Source organism: Agelaius phoeniceus, chromosome 21 (genome assembly GCF_051311805.1).
Source record: "Agelaius phoeniceus isolate bAgePho1 chromosome 21, bAgePho1.hap1, whole genome shotgun sequence".
In the NCBI taxonomy this organism is placed as follows: Eukaryota; Metazoa; Chordata; class Aves; order Passeriformes; family Icteridae; genus Agelaius; species Agelaius phoeniceus.
Window position 1 is genome coordinate 724,374 of NC_135285.1, and position 25,291 is coordinate 749,664.

At 47.2% G+C, this 25,291-nt stretch overlaps 1 protein-coding gene across 8 annotated transcripts in view; it reads right to left on the reverse strand.

The window, feature by feature from the left end:
* The window catches only part of EXD3 (exonuclease 3'-5' domain containing 3), a 253,033-nt gene that overhangs the window by 143,622 nt on the left and 84,120 nt on the right, over positions 1 to 25,291 (reverse strand). For all 8 annotated transcript variants that reach the window (XM_077189000.1, XM_077189002.1, XM_077188996.1 and 5 more), the window contains 5 exons: positions 17,068 to 17,121; positions 16,504 to 16,643; positions 15,584 to 15,684; positions 9,851 to 9,924; positions 8,611 to 8,649 (listed from right to left, as the gene is read on the reverse strand). In XM_077189000.1, coding sequence (XP_077045115.1) covers positions 8,611 to 8,649; positions 9,851 to 9,924; positions 15,584 to 15,684; positions 16,504 to 16,643; positions 17,068 to 17,121 — 408 coding nt within the window. The remainder of the gene's footprint in view (positions 1 to 8,610; positions 8,650 to 9,850; positions 9,925 to 15,583; positions 15,685 to 16,503; positions 16,644 to 17,067; positions 17,122 to 25,291) is intronic.

The window sequence follows — 25,291 nt, forward strand, 5'->3', positions numbered from 1 at the left end:
AACCCACCAATAACTCCAGTAAGTGTTCCCATGCCCAGTCACATACATCATAAGAATACATAGACTCCATTTAGGAAAAAAGTCTCCTCTTTTCTATTTAGGAAAGCCTTCAAAGTAAATAAGCAAAAATCCTGACAATGGAAATACTTGCTCAGGAGCACAAACTCCTCCCATCATTAGTGTATGGAAAAGAGATGCCCACAGGACAAACATAAGTTACCACTGATTTCTGTTTTGCCATGCCCAAACCTCCCTGGCTCATAGCCAAAGCAATAATCAGTATCTGTGCAAGATCTTTCCCAAAAGCAAAGCTTGGCAGTCAATTTTTCTCTACTTTAATCTCTTTTGCTACACTTTAGCTCCTGGTGGTTTTTGTTCTGAAGGAGAAATGCTTGAGAGGGTTGACTGAATGAACTCTGAAATTCACACCCTGGCAAATTGGACTGATTTCCTAAATCCATAATTACAACATTCCTCAGAGATATGCATTCTTTCAGAGTGAACAAGGGAAGATTAGTTTCCTGTTTCTTCCCATTTACATGACTTCTCCGTCAAGAGGAACCTTTTTGTTTCTAAACAATCCTCTGTTTATGTGGTTCTCTTCTTGGCAGGGAACTGGGGAACTAATCTTGCCTAAAAGTAGAATACAGCCAAACTATCAATTGCCAGCAGCCTGATTATCTGTGTGCAAGGCAGCTGATTTGCACAGGCTTTAGAAGCCAATATCTATCAGTGAGCACTCAGACAGGGACCGATCGATTACAGAGGGTTTAAATAATCTGGGACGATTATTGAATGGCTGGATCGTTTTACTGCTGGCTGGGTAAGAAGGGCAGAGAGGGTCTGTGTGTATGTGAAGGCTGAAAACTTAGTGACACTGGGCAAACAGAGCCCCCACACCTGCTCAGCCCAGCTCACAGCAGCTCCTGTGGGGCGAGGGCATCGTGGGGCTCCTGCCATGGAGCTGCAGGTAAGAACTGGCTCCCACCTGCAAACAGAGTACATGCAGAGCCCTTGTCTGCTTTGGTTTTTATCAGTGAATCCATCCTCTCCTTCTGTGCTACCCTGGGAAGCAGGCAAGCTCCATGTCCCATCCTCTCCCCTGCCTTTCCCTATTTGGCTGCACAGGCCTTGTCAGGGCTCTTGACAGGGCTCCCTTGGTCCTGGAGCAAAAGGAACATGAGGAGTTGCCTGTTTGAAGTGAGCCTGTCCTCATTTTTACTCTGTGGAATACAAACATGAGTTGGGGTTGTTCAGCTGGGAGAAGAGAAGGCTCTGGGAAGACCTTGTTATGGCCCTTTGGTACCTGAAGGGAGCTTATAGAAAGGACTTTATATAGAGGTAGTGAGAGGGTGAGGGGGAACAGTTTTAAACTGACAGAAGGAAGATTTTGTTTAGCTATTAGGGAGAAATTCTTCCCTGTGCTGCCCCTGGATCCCTGGAAGTCTCCAATGTCAGGTTGGACAGAGCCAGTGGGAAGGTGTCCCTGCCCATGGCAAGGAGGTTTGAACAAGATAATTTTTAAAGTCCCTTCTAACTCAAACCGGTCTGGGATTCTGTGATTTCTACCCTGTATTTGCTGCAGTTTGCAGTCACTAACAGGTATCCTGGACACCACTCCTGATGTTGATTTTAAGGACCTGGTATGTTCCACATGTTCCTATAAGGTTTTACATGATCATCATTCCTGTATAGTTTCATACTCCTAGGATGCTTTTCCCACTTGGCAGAACTAAACCTCCCCCAGCACACCCCAGTGGAGTTGAACAGCTCACTGATGCTCTTAACTCCTTAATCTAACCGTGACCTCTCAACCTATAGCCATAAGCCAATTAGCCCTTTTTTATACCATACCAAATCTCCTTCTGATGAAGCTGTGCTGCCGAGTGAATGCCTGCTAGTGACAGAAATGTAATTACAGTGCTTAGCAGCATGCTGGCCCTGGCTGGTGGCAGGGGGCTAAGGTCAGAATGTATCTCTAACACACCAAAACAATTTAAAGGAGATTTTTCCTCCCCATTGTGTTCTCTCCAGTTTCCTCTCTTCACTCTCCAGTACTTAATTAGTTTGCACATTAAGGCTATTTGGCCATCAACTTTAAGACTGAAGTCCTGGACTTTCCAAGCATCCCTTGCCAATCTCTCCCTGAAGTAGAATCGACACCCAGCTCTGTCAATCCCCAGCTTGGCCCTGTAGATCCACACTTCAGTAAATGGGGGCTGATTTTCTAAAGTTATTGAACAAACACATCTTACATCACTCCAGAGAAATTTTAGCTGACTTTTAGAATTATTTGGACATTTTTGACAATTTGGTAGATTGGACAGCAAATTATGGCAGTTTTTCTTGGCTTCTTTGTACCTACTGTAATATTACACCAGAATTCATCAGTGTCTTTGTGTTTAACCACAATTTATTTATCTAGCAATGGCTGGATTTGTTATAAATAAAACTACTACAATTACAGTAGACACACCAGCCCTCCAGGTCTTACAGAGAATTAACATAGCCTAAGCCATGCAGGAAGTAGTTGGAACTGTTTACATTTAACTGTACACGTCATCCTTTGACAGACTCTTCCTTAGCTGGGGAGGCACAGAATATGCTGCATGTTTGGCTTTTCCTGTGTGCTTCTCCCACAGCAGCTGGGGGTTTGTTCAATGCAAAATTCCCATTTCTTTTAGCCCAGCAGTGCAAACCTCATTAGTACAGGTGCACATTTGCCTGCTCTCTCCCAAGAGCAGAACGCAGCTGCAGAACTGAATCACAGTCACAGAATCAGAATATCCTGAGCTGGAAGGGAACCACAAGGATCATTGAGTCCAGCTCCTGGAATTACGGGATGCTGCTCCTGAGATGGTCACAGACGTGCCTGTTCTCTGCACCAGCCCCATCAGTCATCCTTTTGCTTTCCATTAACTGGTGTTATTTCAGCTTCCAATCAATATATGACCCCATGACAAACTGAAAAACAGAAGGAGATAGATATTTTGCCTCCCACTCTTCCTCCTACTACAAACTCCAGTTTGTCCATGGTTTAATATTCCCTTTAAACCACATTGTGGCTGTGTGCTCTCCCCAGAGACCTCCAACAAGAATAAATTGAAAGAAAATGGCACAGGGAAAAAGCAGAATGAGTGTCAAAGCACCATCACTCCCACTGAGCTCCTGCCAGTCCCTGAACAGGGGACAAAATGCAGGGAGAGGAATAGAAGGAGAAATGGGAGCTACAAGTGGAAACTGGGGGAAGAAAGGCTGCCAGTTCTGACCCAAAACAAAGCAATTCCCCCAGTCCTGACTTCCCAAGAGAGACAGCAGACCTGAAACATGTCACTAGTCCAGGTGTAAACACCAGCTGTTCTGCAAAGGGGAAAAGGGAAAGAAAAATCAAACTTTCTCTTTTCTGCAATGGCAGCTGCTAGGGAGCTGCTTAAAGCTGTGTAAAGATAAATGCAACTCTTTTGCAGATGGTTGAACTGGCAGATTGCAGGCAAAACCAGACCAGGAGCAGCTCCTGCATATTCACACACATCCCCATACTGGGAGCTGCGGGGCTCCAGTGGCTCAGCACCTCAGCACAAGCACCACGTGCAGCACCACGGGTGGGACCATGAACATTTATTTCAGCTGATGATTCCTCCCTGAGACTTCTAAGGCCAGAAGGAACAAAACAATCATCTACTGGTTTGATTTCCTGCTAAAGAAGTCCATAAGTACTAGCAGGGGACTCCACACGTTGGCTGGTTAAACTCGTTCGGGTTTCCACCCTCCAGGAAAAGAGCCAGTCTGGGCTTGACATTGGAGTGATGAAAGCCATCCCATCCCTGAATAAACACTTCACTCCAACCAGAGGGAAAGAGGATTTTGTATGCAGCCTTATACTGAGAGACATGTCACTTATTAATCACCTCCAGAGCATCGTTCCCATCTGCACAGCACACACTGCTTCATTCCCTGTGGATATTCAGTTCTTCACACTGCAGAGATGGTGCTGTACTTAAACCAGTTGAAAAGTTTCCTTCAACTCAGGGGTTCTAGGGAAGAACAGTGGATGTAGGTATTTGCAAAGTGGTCTTTTTGACTCCTTGTCCTTATTCAAGACTCCCCAGAGCAGGAATCCTGGCCAGGTGTTCTGGCCACAAAAAAACCTTTGAAAAAATAAATGGCATTCTACCCTTTAAAATCCCTTTAAAAATTCCCTCCTTGAGTGTAAGAGCTTTTACATTTTATTCCAGAGGTAGCTGTGTTTTAATTGAAGTCAAAATGGTTCTGTACAGAAAGAATCTTGGCATCAGCCACTGCTATTTAGAAATTAATTTGTCAAATAAATAAGATTACATCAACTCCTTGCTGCAGTGTAAGGTAATTTACACCTTTTAGGTACCAGGAATTGTTAATGTTTTTCCAATGTATTACACAGAAAGAAGGGCAGATTTCTGAATATTGTCTGTAAGCAGCATAACAACCCCTGAACTGTAGTGGAACTGGAATTCTGCATTTCCTAGGAATTACCAGCATCTGACCCCTACTCACCCAGCAAAGGAGCTGGCACAGTGCTTGATTTTCATGGTCAGAAATTTTAAAATAAATAAGTTATCTCACTGTCCCAGCTGGAGGAGGACAGGGATCAGCTGCAGGCTCTCCCTGTGCAGAGCACGGGAAACAGCTGCCCCCAGAGCCCATCTCTGCATCCTCACAAGCCCAGAAGAGACTGAGGAGCTGCAGGACAGGGGCCTGAGGAAAATGAGGGCCCTTTTCTGGGACGTGCATCCCTGCACCCTCCTCTCAAAGCACACACCAAGGTCAGAGTGGTCTCAGTCAGTGCAGAATCAGAGAATTGTGGAATGATTAAGGTAGAAAAAGCCCTCTAAGATCATCAAGTCCAACCATCAACCCAGTACCAACCACATTCACCACCAAGCCACATCCCCAAGTGCCACATCCACACATTTTTTGACACTTCCGGGGATGGTGACCCCATCATTGCCCTAGGCAGCCCGTTTCAGTGCTTTACAGCCCTTTCCATGATTTTTTTTTCCTAGTATTTAATCTCAACATTCTCTAGTGGATTTTGAGGCTGTTTCCTCTCATTCTGAACAAAAGGCCCCTGCTCCCCAGGAAGCACTCACAGAACAAGTGACATCTTTCCAAACAGCAGTGCTTTTCTGAGCACCAGATTTGGAAGAGTTTCAGATGTTCAATTTTGAGAAGTTAAGGGATAGTTTCCCTGTGCAAACACTAGCACAAAACAGTTTGGGATGTAGCAGCAAAAAGCCCCTTGCTTAAGGTCAATAAAAGTGAAAATCCCACTTCTACCCACTCCCTCTCCTGGACACCTCACAGTGGTTCTAACACTGACAGTCCCAAATAAACCAATGGGCCTGAACCCTGCCCAGTGCTGCTTCCAGTCACTGTCCCCAGCAAGAGCTGCAGTGCTGGGCAGTGTCACACAGTTCTGCTCCACAGGAGAAGGAGTTTCATCACAGGAAAGGCCAAACAAACACGGAGATTTCTTGGTATAACTTCTTGGTATGTTTGAGATAACACTTTAAACTGATCTGGCACTGACCAGCCACCTGAGTCTAGAATGTCCTAACTACAAGACCCCAAAATACCAGTGAGAAAACAGCACTGAGAGCAGGGCAGCAGAACCATCCTACACCCAAGTTCTCTGTCAAACTGGAACATTTCAGGCCACCAAAATGCATGTGTCTGGTGCTATTTGAGATGTCCTGGTGCTCCAGCTGCCCTCTGAGAGAGAAGTGTCCTTCAGCAGGGCCCTTGTCATGCTGCCAACCTCCTGCAAGTGTCTCAGACAGAGTCTGACACCTAAACCCTGCCAGAGGTGACACCTGCCACCAGAGTCACTCCCCTACCGTGCTTCTCATTGATATCACAGTTCCATGTGTGTTTACTTCTTGAAAGCCTGGCATGGAAAAACTCCTTCCATGGAGAAGCTCCTTCCATGGAGAAACTCCTTCCATGTTTTTTAGCGATTTTGTCCTACAGAATGTCCAGGGGAACATCTGCCCTCCACAACCCCTCTTGCTGCTGCCTGCAGTGGCTGGCAGGACCACCCTGAACACATCTGAGCAGAGCACAGACCAGCTGTGCTGGGCTTGCTCTGCCCAACTCAACCTTCTTTGTGCAGCTGCCAGGCCAGGACAAACACAAAGCATGCCAAAATGGCATCACAAGGGCACATAGAAAGCAGACAGGAGCCTCATGCCCTGCCTCTTTTTCCCTGCCTGTCTACCAATATCCTCCCTATGTTCCCCTTCTTGTGAGAACAGGCACTCCCTGTATTCCAGCAGCCCAGGATCCCTTAGGAAGGGAATGAAGAGCAAGCAGCTGGCACTGGGCACAGAGAGTCTCTTCCCCCCTGACTCTGCCCTCCAGGCATCTCCTCTTGGAGAAGGGGCTGCAAGGGGCAGCTCTCCTGGCCGACCAGGCCTGCAGCAGCCAGTGGGGATGAGGGCAGCCTTCTTCAGGTATAAAGAAGTTTGGATCCTTCTCCTTCCCCTCCTGCCTCCTCTGCCATCCCTGCCTGGACACTGGCTCAGCCACTGAGTGCTGGCAGGCAGAGGGGGCTAAACCAGTTTGCTACAGGGCTGGAAACAGGTTTTATTGGCCCCACAATTAACTCCTGAGTTTCTGCTGTTTATAGGAGCAGTCAGGATCACACCTGGGATTCATTCCACAGAGCAGGAACAGGAAAAATCTGTACTTGTACTGCCCAGGATGAACAAAAGAAAATCCCAGTCCCAAAATGTCACTGGCCTGCAATGGCAAGCTCCAAGCAATGACAGTCCCACCTCACCAGAGTTCCTGGTATCTCTATAAATCCTGATATCTTTACCTATATAATCACTAGAGCTAGTCATATCAATATAATGTATGTCTTTTTTATGGCTGCAGCAAAGAATTTGAAAAAAAATGAAATTGAAAAAAATCCCATGAAGACTTCCAAACTCTTTGAACTACAAAATGAAAAAAGCATCCAAAAATGATCCAATAATTCTGAGAGTCTGTCATTGTGGAGTCTTTTGGGAGTTTTTTCTATTCCTCCAGGTGACCAAAGGTCACATTGTGTCTCATCCTCTGCCTCCAGTCCTTAATAGTGCCTGACCAGGCAAAGCTTGGGAGATCCAAACTTTATGTGAGCCTCAGGTGAACACAGGGATGGGACACACAACGCAAATGTGAGGGCTCCTCAGCTCCACAAGGAGCCTAAGGAACTTTTTAGGTCAAACATGTCAGGTCACAGGTAAAGCTCTAACCTTTTGTGAAGCTGTTGCCCAGAGCAGCTGTGGCTGCCCCTGGATCCCTGGCAGTGCCCCAGGTCAGGCTGGACAGGGCTTGGAGCAGCCTGGGACAGTGGGAGGTGTCCCTGCCATGGCAGGGCTGGCACTGGATGGACTTTTAGGTTCCTCCCAGCCCAAACCAGTCTGGGATCCTGTGATTCTATGAAGCTCTGAGTGAACTTTGAGCCATTCCCTCCTGTAAAGCCCAACCTTTCAAAACAAATAAAGTCCTGGACAGTGTTAGTTTTTGCACTGAAAACCAAAACTTGCTCAAAGATCCTTCCTTTATTCCCTCCTTTTCCTGCCAGCAGCAGCCACCAGCCTGCACAGGTTGTTATTTCAGCTTCCTGCAGATGCACAGGCACAGATTCCCATCACTTTCAACTGATGCCAGAGACAGGGATCTCTGATAGCACCGAGTCAAGCTGATAACAGGCAAGTTTCAGCACCACTCGGCTGATAATTACACATTTGTGAAAAATACACCAGTTGGCAACAAGCAGGAAATACAGAGTTTGCAATCCTTTGGAAAGCAAGACAACCCTCTGCCCCAGTGCAGCATGCAGCTCTGTGCTCTCAGGGCTTACCAGGCACTACACATGCACTTCCCAGGGATATCCTGAGCCTCCTGTCTCCAGAGTGGGAGACTTGGGAGCTGCCTGAACTTTCTGGTTTATACACCAAGAAAAACCCACCCTGCTTCCTTCTCCTTGTGCTGTTAAAATTACTTATATCCTGTAGCATAAGACAGAGAGGTCACAACATCAGTCACCTGTCGAAAGTGGTCAGAGCACGCACAGGGAATCTAACATTAATCCCAGTTTCCTCACACACCTTGCTAGCTCCTGAGGTACAGCCTCCTTCCCCCTTCCTTGTCATTAATCAATGTAAATACTTGCAGTGCTCACTTACAAGTGCAGGAAAGTAAAAGAATGTATTTGATCATCTTATCTAAATCACAGAAGCACAGAGTCATGGAATATCCTGAGCTGAAAGGGACCCACAAGGATCATCCAGTGCAACTCCTGGCCCTGCACAGACACCCCAACAATCCCACTCTGTGCATCCGTGAGAGCTTTGTCCAAATGCTCTAGTTTGGCTCCAGCCAAAAGAAAGCATTTTCAAAGATGTAAAAGGAGTTAAAATACAAATGTTCTCCCTTGCCCTTCCCTGCATTTACAATTTGCTTTCAAAGTGTTGAGAAAGTGCAGAACTGTGATAGCAGGACTACAACATCCAGAGCTGGGTATGCTAAAACATCTTCAAATAACCTCCAAGCAAACAACCCTGTGAAATTCACACTCACCTGAATGTGGTCTGCCCAATTCTCCTCAGTCATGGTTTTCTGAAAAGACAAAATCACTGCTGAGCCATGGTAGGAAAGGGAGGATGTTCCATACAGCAAACTAGAAATGAACACCTCATTATCCCCACTGGCATCACCTGTGACCAAGGAATGCAACTTGGACACACAGCTCCTCAGCTCCTCAGTGTCTCCAGCTGAGGCATGGCAGAACACAGCTTGGATGAGGGAACTCTTACACCACAGCACATGAAACATAAATATTCCTATGCAGTTTGTGCCCAGACTCATCTCTCCAGCCAGCCATGGGGAGCAATCCTGAAGGCTCCAGCCAAGGGAGAGATCCCGGGGGTCATCTGCAAGGCTGAGCCTTCAGAATATAAAAATACAATTTTTCTCAACAGTCAAATCATGAAAAATGCTCTGGAATCATGAGGTCTGGGAAAGGAAACTGATAAGTTAATATTCCCATTCTAATGCAGTTCAGAGCCAAACTTGGGGAGAAACTCAGGAAGGGACCTGCTCTCCACTCTGCCAAGAACTGCATGAGACCCACCATGAGTCTCACCACAGAGCTGGCAGAGGAAACAGGGAGTGTCAGTGTCACTTTTATGGAAATATACAAGAACAAACAGGGAGCAAGAGCCTCAAAGAAAACAGCTTTGAGATATCCAAGCATGTAATTTAAATATTAGTGAGATAAAGGAGACATTTAACCAGAGCTCAGACACAGCTGAGAATGGTAAACAGAGAGCACCAAAGAACTCTCAGAAGAAGGGACTGTGTCCAGAAACAGCTGCCAAATGTACCTTAATGGAAATAACTGGCCAGCTTGGATACTTTAAAGCAAGCAAATTCTCCAAAACAAGGGAAGTGGAAGGCCAAAGAGAGCAGAACACCAGATCACGAATCCGTTCCCTCTGCTAAACAAATACACCTGGAGAAATACTCTCTGCTCCCTCTGTGCATGACCAAGCTCCCTACAGTGACATCATCCAACATTAAAGCTCAGAGATGCAGGAGGCTGAAGTGTTCCATCCTGCCCATCTCCTCTGGCAGTGGGTTTGGCAGGCAGCAAAGACACATCAGAGGCTTCCCTGATGGATTGGGAGGGCTTAGGAGCAGAACTTGTAAAAAAAAACTTGATCATAAACTATTAATACATTTCGATTATCTCAATTAAGTTATTAAAAATGTAAATGTAACCAAAATCCTCATTCCCCACACACAACACAGCACATACCTCAACAAATCTCTTGTAAAAGAGGTAATTCAGGGTTCTCAAGTGCCGCTGATTTATGACATTAGGGCAGAGAGCTGAAAGAAGGAAAAAGACATTTAAGTACACAGCATTTCCTGGAAGTTTTACTGTCTAGACATTACACTTTTTCCTTCCCCAGTGTCAGACTGGGTTTGTGGAAGGCAGGATGCCCTCACACTTGGAACAATGAGGGACAGACTCACACACTGTCAGCTTATCTCAACTATAAACTGTTATTTACACTTTCATCCGTGATTAGCAATGCTAATTCTTGGGTCTGATATCTCTGCTTCCACCATCCCTGAGCGATAAGATCCATTCTCTGGTTCAATATGCTCCACAGTCAATGACTTCACACCTTTAATTAGGCAGCATCCTCACATGGGCACCGCCTCAGTCTCTAGAGGCTGCATTCTTTCGGGTTTAATTGGACCTGTGTTGTTAATTCATTCAAGCAGTTGTGAACAGCTCACTCAGGATGTAAACTTGTGGCTGAAGTTTATCCGATAAAACACAGATCCATGAAAGAGGCTCCACATCCACACAAAGAGGGTGGGGAATACTGCTTTGCTGAGCTAGCAAGCCACAGTTGTTGTTATTATTTTTATTGCTGTCACCTTCATTAGATATGGCTCATTACAACTGCAAAACCCAAGATCTTCACATAGCACCTTGTTTTGAAATCCAGTGCAAGGAGAGATAAAGGCTGGAGATAAAAGAAGTGGCATTAGCATAGGTATCTGTCAGTTCCTGCTGGATGCTGGGCTGCCTGTACAGGGAAAGGCTTCACCAAAGCCTTCCTTGGCCGTTCAGATGGGGCCAAAACATCTCACTGGGAGCCAGAGGGAGCAGGGCCAGCAGGCACAAACAGTCACAGAGAAATGGAACGTGAAATTCTCTGTAGCTTCCCTTGAATTAGAAGCCACAGGGAGAAGCTGATTCCTCATCCCTTTGTGTGCCCCACACAGGGCATGGCTGAGGACTAAACCCCAGGAGAACAAAGAGTGATCTCTGGATACCAGAGCCTGGGATCACAGGGGTGTGGATTGATGTCCCACTGGTTACAGCAGCTCTTCAGAGTGCCCTGAAACATCACCTCAGAATGTGAACGTTTCCATCTCAGACAGAAAGGCTTAAAGCTGTTCTTTTTAAGTTAATCCTCCACAGTGTGGCAACAAAGCCTTCCCCTCAAAGCATCAGAGGAAATCACTGCAATTATCATGTAGGATATTGCACCAGTAAATATGGTGATCTTTCCTCTGGATATTGTCCCAATATCTGGAGGAAAAATCATCAGCTCATGGAAAGGATTGCTCTCTAAAGAATGTAAGATCAAAGTAAAAATTAGTAACACCACCACCTAACTTGAAAGTTTTCAAAGCTCTTCAGAAAGAACCATGACATGACCCCTCCAGGCCATCCAAAAGACCCACTGAACAGCTTTTTCTTTGAGCTTCTAAAGGAAATATCCAAAGCACAGGCTCTGGCAGAACTGGGGGAGTTGAATGTTTGTGGAAAAGACAGAGGAACGTGGATGAACTAGAAACATGTTTACAGGCACTGGTGATATATTTTATTCTGATGGAGCAAAGGAACTGAGTTTGAATCTGGGTTTCTATATTTTATAACAAAAAAAATAGAGAAGGATGAATCAAAACCACACAGAGAGGTTGGACAGAGAACAGACCGAGAGCAGCCCAGGGAAAAGGACCTAGGGGTGCTGTGGTTCTGAGCTGGATCTGCCCCAGCCCTGAACCCCCTGCCCTGGGCAGATCCCCAGTGTGGGCAGCAGGGAAGGGGGGATTCTGCCCCTGTGCTCTGGGGAGATCCCAACTGCAGAGCTGCCCCAGCCCTGGGTCCCAGCTCCTGTTGGAATGGGTCCAGAGGAGGCCATGGAGCTGCTCCAGGGCTGGAGCCTCTGCTCTGGAGCCAGGCTGGGAGAGCCCAGGGTGCTCACCTGGAGAGGAGAAGCTCCAGGGAGAGCTCAGAGCCCCTGCCAGGGCCTAAAGGAGCTCCAGGAGAGCTGGAGAGGGACTGGGGACAAGGGATGGAGGGACAGGACACAGGGAATGGCTCCCACTGCCAGAGGGCAGGGCTGGATGGGATATTGGGAATTAGGAATTGTTCCCTGTGAGGGTGGGCAGGCCCTGGCACAGGGTGCCCAGAGCAGCTGGGGCTGCCCCTGGATCCCTGGCAGTGCCCAAGGCCAGGCTGGACAGGGCTTGGAGCAGCCTGGGACAGTGGGAGGTGTCCCTGCCCATGGCAGGGGTGGCACTGGATGGGCTTCAATGTCCCTTCCAGTTGGGGATTCAATGAAAAACATGAGGGTGAACGGTAACTTGTTAAGAGAGACAACAGAATGGAGAGCTGTGCTGGTATTTAGCACCTGAGTTAAAACACTCTGGAGGAAAATCACCATGGAAGTCAGGAGCAAAAAAAGGGAATAACCTCCTGCCCTCCCTCCAAAGGCATTCCTGTCAAGTTGTACAAGTCATTCCCTTGTTTCTAACAGAGCATCTTCTGCCTGGTGAGGGCTCCCAGGCCTCAGCTGGGGCTCTCACTAGTGACTGCCTGGACATGGGCTGGCAGCTCTTCGAGCCCTGAGGATGTGTGGCCAGCTGTGGCTCACCTGTGCAGATGTGGCCGTGCAGAGCCAGCTGTGGCTCACCTGTGCAGATGTGGCCGTGCACAGCCCTCTCCTGCCCTCTGCTGCCCGGCAGCGCGGGGCCCGGCGGGGGCGGTCACACGGACGGAAATCCCACCTTAAACCAAACGGACAACTGGGTGCTCAAGCGACGGAAACATTCCTCCTGGTTCGTGTTAAAAACCTCGGGAAGCCCGCGGCAAACACTCGCTCACAGCGCTCAGGACCGGAGGTGCTTGTCTGTCACTGTCCCAGCAGAGCCCCCCCGGTACCGGGGCTCTCGGGTACCCCTCTTTCCCCTCTGTCCCTCCACTTGGATCTCCCTCATTGGCACGTAGGCACTAAACCCAACAGATGAGGCTGTTACATTTCTTCGAGCAGGATCCCTTCTACCTCAGACTTGGGAATTGTCAACGAAAAACATCACTGAGCTCTCTCTGTGTCCTGGCTGTGCCAAGCCTCAGCAGAGAACAGACTCAACCATGCCAACCCTGGGACAGGGCTGTTCTCTCACCTCTGAGATCTGTTTTGACTGAAACTTGCATTTGTAAAGTCGATCTCACAGGGTCTCCAAAGACTATTAAGTAATTAGCTTGGAAAAGCTACAGGCTCGTTAAGCCTGAGCACACTGACCCAGGTGTGAGGAAAGACTCTATAAATCTCAGTTTCCTCAATCACACACCACTTCTGCCCAGCTTCTTCCTCCCCAATAAGGGTAATTAAATGAAATCCACACACAGTTTATTGGGACACCTTTGGGACTCGGCCCACTTCCCATGCCCTGTTTGGGACTTAACAGGAATACTGAAATACAGCTCTGAAAAAGAACAGGGAGACAAATCTAAGAGGATAGCTTTTTTTTTTTTTTTCCCCTGAGGTGTGAGATCTTTTTTTAATTGGGCCACCTCCTATCTGGCTCTGAAATTTAGGGCTGGCAGTTCCCAGGAGTGTTCTCAGTTGCTGATGGACACCTCAGCTGTGTTTGGCAGTCAGTGTGATTTACTGTGAGTGGGCAAGAGTGAGCTCAAGCAGTGAAATCTCCAAGTCGATTTGGAACTGCAAGAACTGAGTCACACACAAGTTTGCCTTCTCATACCCAGAAACCCCATCCTCCTCCAGCCCTTCTCATCAAAGCCACTTCCCTCCCTGCTGCTGCTCTCAGGCTCTCACAGCGAGTGGGAGTCACAGGAGGAGGAGACCGAAAGCAGCCACAGCATCAGACAAGCAGCCCAGGTGAGGTGACAAGTGTGAGCTCTGCCTTACCACCAGCATCTGGGGGAACTGCTCAGAACAAGAGAAATGAGGGTTTCTTTTATCTGTATGCTTTGCCCAGGCTGCTTACTTTTTGTGTAATTTTCCCTCCCAGTCAGACTTACTTTTACTAAAGAATGGAGAAAGAACACTCAGAAATTCAGTGAAAGGGAGGGGGAGATGGGAAGACAAAGAAAGGCACATTATTCCAGCTGCTAGCATTTCCCAATTCAGTTCCAGCACACCCAGCACTAAGGCAGCAATTCCTCTGCAGGTATTCATCCCCTTCCAAAGCACTTCAAAGGAGACTGACAGCCACAGTTTAGCAATGTGTGAGTTCCTGCTCGTGGTATGATGTAAAAAATAAACACCTACTGTCCTGTATGGGACTGTGGGAGTCACCCAGCACTGGCTTTAGCTGAAGTCCAAACCAGGTGCCCACATCCCCTCTCACACCAGCAGAGGTGGGCAGCCCTCTTGAGTGAGGCCTTGCCCTGCACTGCAGACCCTGCAGTTTGCATGGGAGAAAGGGCTGGAAGGACATTTATCTGGAAGGACATTTGTCTGGAAGGAATGGGATCTGTATTTATCCCAAGGAATCTCCTCACCAGTGAATGGCTGTGGAGGACCAGAAAGATCTGGCCATTAGCAGCAGCTACAACATCTGGAAAGCGTCAAAGCACGCTGCATCCCATGGAGTGCACCTGAGCCCAACACATGCTCCTCTTCTAGACTTTTCTTTTCTTTAATTATTATTTATCAGGATTTTGCATGTTAACAGTTACATCACTTCACCTCTACCATTATATCATGCCCTTGGTGGAGCTTTCATAAGGAAAGAGGAACAACACTTTTCTCCTTGCAGATCATCAAAGACAACACAGCCAACTGAATGCCCAGCACTGTCAAGGAGGGAAAACTACTGAAAACTAATGAACTCCTGGGAAGCTTTTCATTTCTAAATAAATCACTCCCATATGTCTCAGCTTTCACATGAACATGCTGGGTTTAAATATATTCACTTCTCTTCCAGTGAGGGTTTGAAAGGTTTATCTTGGTAACTTTTGAACACTAGTCTGAAGATGGGAAGATTAATATGCAATAGTGTTGCTGACAGGTGTAACAAGCCCACAATTTGTGGTTAGAAAACCCTTTTCAGTCCAAGAAAAGAGAATTGCATACCTTGGATTGATGATGGGAACTTCTGCAGGGTAAAAGCTAACGATGCACCTAAAAGGGTCTGGTGCAAGGCCCCAAAGAGAAGGAAAAATCAACAGTGCCCACTAAGAACCAAAGCAAATCAGATTTTGTTAGAGACCTGCTGGTGAAGTGATGGAAAATGTGCCACTTCTCTTGTAAGGTTGCAAGAGCCTTAAAATTCCCCCCATCAACCCTAGTTTATGCAAAGAATACAAAGGGCTGTGAGGCTCCTGCTTCCCAAGGGTTATCTCCTCCCAGCTGATGCACCCACAGCTCAAGAAAACAGATCCCCAGTGAATAATGACTTGTTTCTTATGTGAGAGGAATGGAGTCATAACTCAGAGCTGACCACGGTGTGTTTATGCAGAGCCATGCTGAGGTCAGGATTTATTTCAGATCATGGCAGAAGCAGTCTATTAGTCACCAGCACTTCATTCTTTGACAGCCCAAAGTGATCATTCCCATAACTTGCCAGCTTTGTTTTTCAATGTCATTAATTAAACCCTGAAATTCCCCAGGATAAATGACAGCAAAGGTTCCTTGATGAACATGGAAGAAGACAAATTGACTTTGTTCTTTATTACTGAGATAACTCCACAATATGTTGCAATATCCCATACCTGAGTCAACATTGAATCTCTCCAGGAGCCTGAAGATGAGCTTACTGAGCACTCTGCGGTTAAATTTTTCGGGGTTGTACTTGGACAGGCCTTGATATGGTCTGTAACAACACCAGAGAGACACATCTGTGGCATCATCTAAAGGATGTTTCCCAAATAGCAGACATTTAACAGCAGAGGGATTGGGGTTTGCGGGATGCTGAGAAGGACAGGCCCCTGCCTTTCCCAAGATACAGGAAAAGCCAACAGCACAACCACACAAATTTCAGTCAACCACTTGAAGCAAGTTCAGAGGCTCATTTTAAAGAAAGTGAGCAACTCCTTTTCATGTCTTTTTCAGAGCTGTCAGCAACTATTGCAGCTACACTGTGACTCTGACTGTGCTGCTGGCTCTGAGTGACAGGAGTTATTCGAATGAGAGGCAATTCAGAAGTGAAAACACACACCAGGAGTTGATGAGCAGAGGAAGGTTAACCACTTGCATCTCTTGTTTTTCTGCCACCTCATCACAGTGTTATCTTCCTGCCAAACCTGTACAACCGATACTGAAAGTCACCCTTGTCTGCAGCAAAGCAGAAGAGGCTGATTGCTCCAACCTCCTTGGGAAGCTTTGATACTGCTCTGCTGCTGGGGTGTCCTGCACAGGTTTCATCTTGGCAGGAATGGAGCATCTGTCAATAGCAAGGATTCCTCTGTTCTACTGCCTGGGCCATTGGAGAAGGCTCTGACACAGCCACCAGAATTTCCCTTTTTCAGCCAAAGAGTCAATATATTGCACTCCCTTACACTGGGACACGATCACAGACAGCCAGCCAGGGATAGACACACTGCTCTCACCACAGACAAACAGCCAGGGGACAGACACACAGTGCTCTGGCAGCACCTTGGCCCCAGCTGTTCAGAAAGACAAGTGTTTCTACCTTATGATGTCTCTGATATTGAAGCTGGACTCACACCACGTGTCCAGGGTCTGCAAGAGTTTCCTCTGGAGCTCGGGATATTCTGCCACATATGCCTCCACCAAGTTTGCTTTATCCTGGAGCAGTAGTGGGGTACACATCTAGGAGAAGGAATTATGTTAAAGCACCATGCCCTGCCTTTGATCCCCATGGAGCAGGAGAGTGAGTCCCAACCTTGCCCAAGCCACCAGTGCTGCCTACAGGAGTGCTGTGACATTTGTAACACAAATATGAGCAAAACTTTAGTGCAGCAGAGTACTGATCTCTGCCTCAGTGATGAGCACAGCCAGGATTTGTTACAGAGGGGCTGCAGCCAGAAAAACCAGGTAAGATCTGTAATGGGGGCTAATAAAACACTCTGTGCCTAACCTTGATGTAAAAGTACATCAACAACACAACAGGGACTTCTTGGGAATGGAGTAAAGCCTCAGGTGAAAGGCAGCAGGACTTGGAGGGCCCTGATGGATCTCCTGCTAACAAAAGGTGGATCTGATGACAGAGGAGCCTGCAGAGAAAATGACTCACCTTCTCTACATCTTGATCTGGCTGTAATTTCAGCTTAATACTCAGTATGGCTGCCTAGAAAACACACACACACACAAAAAAAAAAAAAAAAAAAAAAAAAAAAAAAAAAAAAAAAAAAAAAAAAAGTTGTGTATTTAGAAGAACCCTACAGTGGATAAATGGGCATTATTCCAAAGTGAAGTAAAAATGCTGTTGTACACATTTTAAATGTATTAATTATTTCTGTAATGTTGTCAAGCACAAATCCTGCAAAGATTTGGCCACATTCATTCCACAAAAGTACAAGAACACTCCTGGCAGAGCTGCATATCTGAGTATCAACAGCCTCTGGAGCAGAAATTAAAGATCAAGTGGTTGGGCAGAAAGCAAGTGAAGCACTTGGACAAAACCAGCTGGGATAGATATTTCCTATCTATGGAAAAACACCTGACCCACCATACTTTTCTGAGCCACCCTTATCAGTCTTACTCTGCCTCTGAAGTTTTGTAGAACAATTGCATTTTGTGAAAGCAACTCAAGATTTTAAACAACCTGAAATCAAAAGGTTACAGTTTCTCTAATTCCTGAGTCATTCCACAGCCCTGAAAGCACCCAGAGTCACAACAGGCAGCAAGATGGGAAGAATTGTATTTTTCCCTTTCATGGGATCTCTGAATCTTTGATAAGCCAAGACCTGCCACGTTCACAAACTGATCCAAATCAGATCTTCTAGAACCTGCTGGGATGAACTGCAGGAACTCAAGCTCAGAAGAGCTGGTTCAGCCACTGCCTGTCCCATCCCAGCTGGGGACCACAGGAGTGGATGAAGCTCTAACTGTGCACTGCTTGGGAGGCAAAGGCACGGATTAGGATTTACAGGAGGTGAGAGTGTCTCATTTCTGTAGTGTGTGAGAACACTTGGACCCCAAATACAGAATAAGCCCTTAATGGGTGGCTTTAATAAAGTGCCCTGTGCCAGAAACTGGGGCAATCAGGGCAAGGAGCCTTGGAGCACCTCTGTGTGTCAGAGCTGAAGAGGGAACCAGGAATGAGGAGGCTGGACATGGAGTGTCCTTCCAACACCTCTGCCAGGTCAGGCTGCTTTTTCCCAAAGAGCTGTGAGCAGTGCTGAAAAGACATCTGTGATCCTGGCAGGGCACGTGTGCAGAACTGACCAGCAATGGGATGGAATCCACTGAGCTCACAAACACCTGTTTATTCAGATCTGGGTAAAACCAGTGTGGTAGGGCTTGGAGGAAAAGCTCTTCTCTTCCATAGGTTTCCTTGCTCTTGAGGATTGATTTTGATTTGAGACAAAGACCAGGAAAATGACACATTTGTCAAAATGGATACATGTTAGAGCTGTGCTATTTGTTGGAACTTAGAATAATAAATTGGTTTGTGTTGGAAGGGGCCTTTAACAGGCAACCTAGTTGTAACCCCCCTGCAGTGAGCAGGGACATCTTCGGCTGGATCAGGTTGTTCAGAGCTGCTGTCCAGCCTGATTTGAAATGTTTCCAGGGATGGGGCAGACACAGCTTCTCCAGGCAACCTGTGCCAGGGCCTCACCATCCTCACTGTAAAAAAAATCTCTTATATCTAATCTAAATCTCCTCTCTCTTCGTTTAAAACCATCACCTCTTTTCCTATCACTCCAGGCTCTGCTAAGATGATTGTCCCCATTTTCCTTATAAAACCCATAACGCATAAACAAAATGCAGTACCAAGTGTATATTTCCCAAGGGAAAGAGAACCCCACCATTACATGTCACCTGCAGTAAACTTTTCTGGAAAAAAGACAGAATAACCCAAGTGGGGGCAGGCACATGCCTTGAAATGAATTTCCTGTGATCACTCAAGTGCCACCTGAACTCACCTCATCACTGGCAGCACATGTCCTGCAGGGCCACACAAGCACCAGACACCTTACAGCTCATCCCTGCTCACAGCAGCAGCAGTGGATTATGTTCCTTTCTGGGGAATTTGTGCCTGTATTTCACCCACTGCATCACAGACTGAGTGTGCAAAAGCAGAGAACCAACACATGCCATGGAAATTCAGCTGCTCTACCCTACTGTCCCACTTAGAGGTGGGAAAACAGTTTTTTCTGTTTGTTTTGTTTTAGGTTTGGTTTTGGGGAAGTTTGTGTGTTTTTTTTTTAACACTGCTTCATTGGAAGTCAAGGCTTCATCTTCAAAAGAGAAATCAAGAGAAGAGCTTTAAGTGACAAAAAGAGGAATCACCATTAACACAGAGACTGAACAGAAATACACAGGAGCATTGCTTAGCCCAGCTAAACCTCAACCAAACCTCTCCAACTCCAGACTTTTTAACTATTCCACAAGTCACAGGCAAAGAGCTGCTTCTTTCCTCTCACATTAGTTTAACAACACAATGTTCAAGCTGAGTGATTATTCTCAAGTTGAAGGTTGCTATTTCTGGTGTGGATGTGGAAAAGGGGTTTGGGTCTCCAAAGCCTTGGTAACTGGTTTTGCTTTCCTCCCAGCTCCTCAAGTTTGCCAAATCAAAAGAAATCATAACAAAAAAAAAAAAAAAAAAATTTGCAACTCTCCAGGCCTTATTTCATCATTTGATCTCATTAGTACCTCCTATTGTAGCCTTAGTTTTAACTGCAACATCCAACAGCTCCTTGATGGCTTTTTAATGTTCAGATTAACCTAATTGCAGCACTGTTATCTACATGGCAGAGGTTTATCTCAAGCTCTACTAACTGTACAGGTGACTTAATCAGATGAACATGTGTGGTGTCAGGTTGGGTTTTTCCTCTTTCCCTGGTTGCATATTCTACCCTCTCCCCAAGGGTGTAGAACAACAGATGTTCATTTGTCCAGAGTGTGGGGAGCCCTCCCTTCCCTGCCCAGGGCTGGCAGACACAGCTGCCCCACAGCAGGCCTGGAGGACAGAGGAGCTCCAATCCCACAGAGATCCATGGAGTCTGCACGGTTGGAGAACACCTCTAAGATCACCAAACCCAACCATCAGCCCAGCAGCACCACAGCGTTCACTGCCAAACCATAGCCCCGGGTGCCACATCCACGCGTTGCTTTGAACATCTCCAGGGATGATGACTCCGTTGCTCTGGGCAGCCTGGCCCATAAGCTGGTTTTTAACAGCAATTTAACATCCTCCAGCTGCAGCAGGTACTGGAGCTGGCAGAGCCTCCCGCAGCAGGGAACACTCCGGGAGCAGGGCAGCTGCCTGGTCCATGCCTGAAGCTACACATGGAAGGAGAAGCATGAGCTGGGCCCTAGAAACAGGCACCAGGCTGGATCAGGGTGCAGCTCCAGGGGCTGGGCTGAGCAGGAGGCCAGCAGAGATAACATCAGCCTGTTTACAATGGGAATAGTAAGAGAAGAGATATGAGTAACTGTAATAAAGATGAAAGTGCTTGGCAGCTGTGTCTGTGGTCTCAACTCCGAGCTATTTTAAGATTTTGTTTTGTTATTATCGTGTTTTGAATTGTTTCACTCCACAAACAAGTTTTGTGTAAAAGGACCCTATTTTTAACAGTCTGTTTACGGCCGATAAGATCTCCAGCAAAGCAACACCTCATTCGCAGGCTCATTTGACTCGGAAAACAAACACTTTAATGAGGCCGAGCAGGCTGTAACTGAACGGGTGAGAAACCCCCTCCCCACCCAGAGCCAGCATTGCCCATCTGCAGTGCTGGGCTGGAAGGCGAGCCAGGGAAGCTGGAATCTGGCAATCCCGGGCATCCAGCTGCAGATCCTCGTGCTGGATCAGCAGGGCTGCCCAGATCCTGGACAGCAGGAACCCCCCGGCCTCACCAGCTGGTCAGTAAGGCCAAAACCCGAGGCAGGATGCAGGAACATGGGCAAGCTCTGGGAAATGCTGAGATATTGACACCTATCAGGGTCTACGGGCTCCCTCAAACCCCAAAGAGAATATTATTGTCATGGCTGGTGGTACAAGGAACCTTTGCACAAAAATATGTTTCATCCACAGAGAGTTTCTAGCATAATCTAATAACAGCAATAATTTTCATTATTGCAGCACATAAAAATGTTCAACCTGTACTAAATTCCCCCAGATGACAACAAACCTGGGGGAGGCTGGTCCCTCTCTTGCCTTGAAGCCCCAAGCATGCCTGGGAGCAGGATGTGATGAATGCACTGCATGCACTGCTTAGGGCAGGAGAAAAGCTGATGGCCATTGCCTGATCCAACTCCCGTCCAAGCTCCTGAGTCTCCTCATCCTTGGAGAGCTTTGGGCCATTGTTTGACTTAATGATGGTGAATGCAAAAATCCCATCTGGACATTTTCTAATAGTTTTGTATCCCAAGGATAAATCTCTAAAATACAGCAGAGGGCTGGTTGAGTCTTGGGCAGAATTGAAAGCTGGGCAACACAACACTGAATTCCACCTAACCCAGGTGTAGGTGCACTGACCAAAGGATGGGGGAAGTTTCCTAAACCTGTTCAGGCACGTTCAGGCCCAGCCACGAGCACCAGAACACTCCTGCAGTCACGCAAATGCAACCCACGAGTATGGGAAAGTGGGGAGTGCTCTGGAGCACAGACACCCTGCACCAATACCTGCTCCTCTTGGCTTGTTTTGAATGCAGTTGGCTCTGTCTCATCGAAAAATGACTATTCTTTCCACGTACAGTACGAGGTGCAGGAAGCCACACAAGATCTTATCTGCAAGGGCATGTGCACTTGGGTGGTGTCTGCACTGACAATTTCTGCAGTTTTCCCACGGTGGGGTTTAAAGCAGAGGAATTGCCTCGTGCAGGAGAACTGCTTGGAGTGCTGAGGCAGGACAGACATCAGTGGGTGCTGATGACTCCTGCTCTTGGCTCTGCTGCAAGTGAGCTGGGACAGCACAAACACAGAGATGGCTGTGCCTGACTGAGTACACTATCTCTGAACACACAGTGAGGGAATTTCTGAAAACACAAAGAATAAACAAAACAACAGAAGGAGACTTTGCAGAGGAGGTACCAACGTCAACTCCAAGAAAATCACAGTGATCAAAGCCTGGATAATGGCAGAAATAATTGAGTAAAAGGCACACCAGGTATTAATCATTGGGCACATCTGTTTTGTGTTTGGGAATCACTCGTTTCAAACTTGAGGCTAATCAGCTTTGCTGAGCTCTCAGAGTGCATCACTTCAAGGGGATGACATCAAGTTCGATGGTTGATTGCTTCCTGCTCAAAGGGCACTTCATACACAGCTGGCTGTGGGAAGGTCTGCAGAAACCAGGGAAACACAACATTCCTCAGGTCCACACTCAGGAGACCAGGGAAGAGTGAGACCATCAACATGGAGCAGTGACAGTTATCCCCAGCCAAAAATTTGAGGTAGAGGGAGAGAAGTACAAGTGCAGGCTGGAATATGCACAGGTGAGGGGAAGAGGGAACTGAAGCCTGACCTCTCTGATTTGTGTCCCTCAGGTCACTCAGCAGTTTTAGGTGGGGTTTAACTGCTTGGCTCATTCTCTGAGCATTGCCCACTTCACCAGACTCAGACTCTGCAAAGCTGGATCTGCTGCACATCCCCAGGGCTGTCCCAGAGCCCAGAAATTCTGGCAGTAGGAGCAGAAACCTGCCATCTCATTTATGACTCCCAATGCTGAAGCTCCTTCCCCAGCATTGCCCAGGCACAGCCCAGGGCAGAGGTGGCTCTGGAGGCTGGGAAGGGCAGCAGTGGTCCATGGCTCTGGGCTGGCTCCCTCTGCTCCAGAGGGGCATCAGCAGGCAGGCCACGTGCCACTACAGCAGCAGGGTATGCTCAGAAGAAAAAGGGGTGGATACTGAAACATCATCATCTTTATGGGTGAAACAACTGCTGTAACATTTTCCTTGGGCTTCTGAGCCAATATGATTCTTAATTTAAAAGAAAAGAGGAAATACAAAGGAACACACTTTAAAATATAGTAAGAGCTGAATATGCCTTTGTATAATCAAGGTGGCGAATGGAGATAAGAAGCAATATCAGAGACATTTTCCCTGGCCTGAGAACAGCTCAGAAAGAGCCAGAGTGAGGAAATCAAAAATCTGATTATCCATTAACGTGCTCAATCAATGCTAACACTGATCTCTACTGACAGATCTGCAGAGATACACTGTGTGTAGTCCAGCACCGTGGATGAAGTGGGCTACAAACACCAACTGCCCCTGACTCTGTTCACAAAATCCCTGCACTGAAACTGAAGGTCATGATGGGCATTTTACACTTCTGAGTATTTGTGCTCCTTTAAGTTTAACTCTGGTCAATCATCCTTTCTATTATGTCTGTAGCAATATTGCTGACCAAAACCTGCAATTCTCTGTCTACACAACTTTTTCTCTGGGTATTCCAACATATTTTATGTCAAATTTTAACCGAACTCTACCAGATAATCCATGTTATCTTAATTGAAAGAGCAAACATGAACCACATTTAACATACAAACCTTAATTATTTCTAGAAATTGATGGATAAAACATTAGATGAAAAAATATACTCTGCTTTTGAAAACAGAGAAATCTGAACAGACAGCAACTGAAAATTCTGTTAACAATAAAATACTACTGGCTTAACCCAATATTCTTTTTTAAGAACCAAAGTGATGAAGGGGAGAGAAACTCTGCGAATCACTGACACAGAGGCTGGAGTGGGAGGTCTCTCAGGCCCAGGAATATTTCTGCTTGTCAGAGGCTAAAAAGATTATTTATTGTTTCCTTCCTAAACCCAGCTCCACTGCCACCTGTTCAGAATTTACTATAAAGCTGTTAAACAAGACGAGAACTTTGATGCTGACTGTGAAAACAAGTTTCACTGTATCTGACCCGAGCAGCACTCACTGCTGATCCAGAAGCAAAGGAATTTGATTTTCTTCTTTAAGCACAGCTATCTTTTTACCTTTATAAGCTGTTTAAAAAATGTAAATAAAATAACTCAGTGGACAATAGAGGGCATTCATCCCCCAGAAAGACAGCCGCCACCCTTAGACATGAAATATCGCAGCACATTAAGTCATGAGACCCCGCTAATCAAAGCTGACAGGGCCCTGAATGTGATTTCTGCTGAGACTTAGCGATATCATGGGGCACTGAAGCATGCACAGCCTGCCAGACTGCCCCTGTTCATGTGACAATGGCTTTTATTCCCCAAAGAGGCCTGCGAGTGACAAGAGTCCCCTTTGTCTCCCGGCTCCCGCATTCGCAGTGCAAGAGAGGTTCATTCAAGCAGCCCCAGACACTCTTTGAAAGGCTGAAGTGTAACATAAGATGACCATGAAACACTAGCTTGCCTTCTGCCTACCCCTCATTCTTTTCCAGCACAGCCTGGCCTATTCAGGGCCTCTCGCAGCCCTGCTTGTGCTGCATTACCCCCGGTCTGCTGAATCCCAGCATTGTCCTGCGGCACCCAGCACCCTTCCACACCCCAATGGGGTGTCCTTCCCCAAACCCAGCGCCCTTCCACACCCCAACAGGGTGTCCTTCCACGCCACAATGGGATGTCCTACCCTAAACCCAGTGTCCTTCCACACCAGAACACCCAGTATCCTTCCACATCAGAATAGGGTGTCCTTCCCCAAACCCAGCACCCTTCCCCCACCAAAACACCCAATCTCCTCCCCACACCAAATCCATCCAGAGTCCTTCTTGCACCACTTCCACTGACACTCAAGTGCCCTTCCCACACCAGAAACACCCACCACCCTTCCCACACACTCCAAATCCACCAGCACCCAGCACCCTCCCCTCACCAAATACCCCAGTGCCCTTCTCATGCCAAATCCACTGCCACCCAGTGCCCTTCCCACACAGCACTGATCCAGGGCATTCCCATGGCACGTCCTCCCACAACCAGCACCCTTCCCATACGGTGTTCCCCTGGTCCCAGCCCCTTCCCCACACTGTGCCCCAGCTCCTGCAGCCAGCAGGGCTCTGGCATCTCTGGCAGAGCCCAGGTGGAGGGTGGCATGGAGCCACGGCTGCCTTTGGAGGGGTTCTGGGAAGGGGACAAGGCTGCTGTGCTTCACTGGAACTCCCTGAGTGGGAGTGTTGAACCCTCCCATGTCCCCACAAGGAGCAGAGCTGGGAGCCCTCAGTGCTCTCACTGCACTCTCAGAGCTCTCACTGCTGCTCCAGCAGCTGCACGCTCCTGTCACAAAAGAAAGATAAAACGCCAGACAGCCTGGACACCTCAAAACCGAATTCCACATCCCTGCCGCTCCCCAGCTCCCAGTGCCTGCCTGTTCCCTGCATCC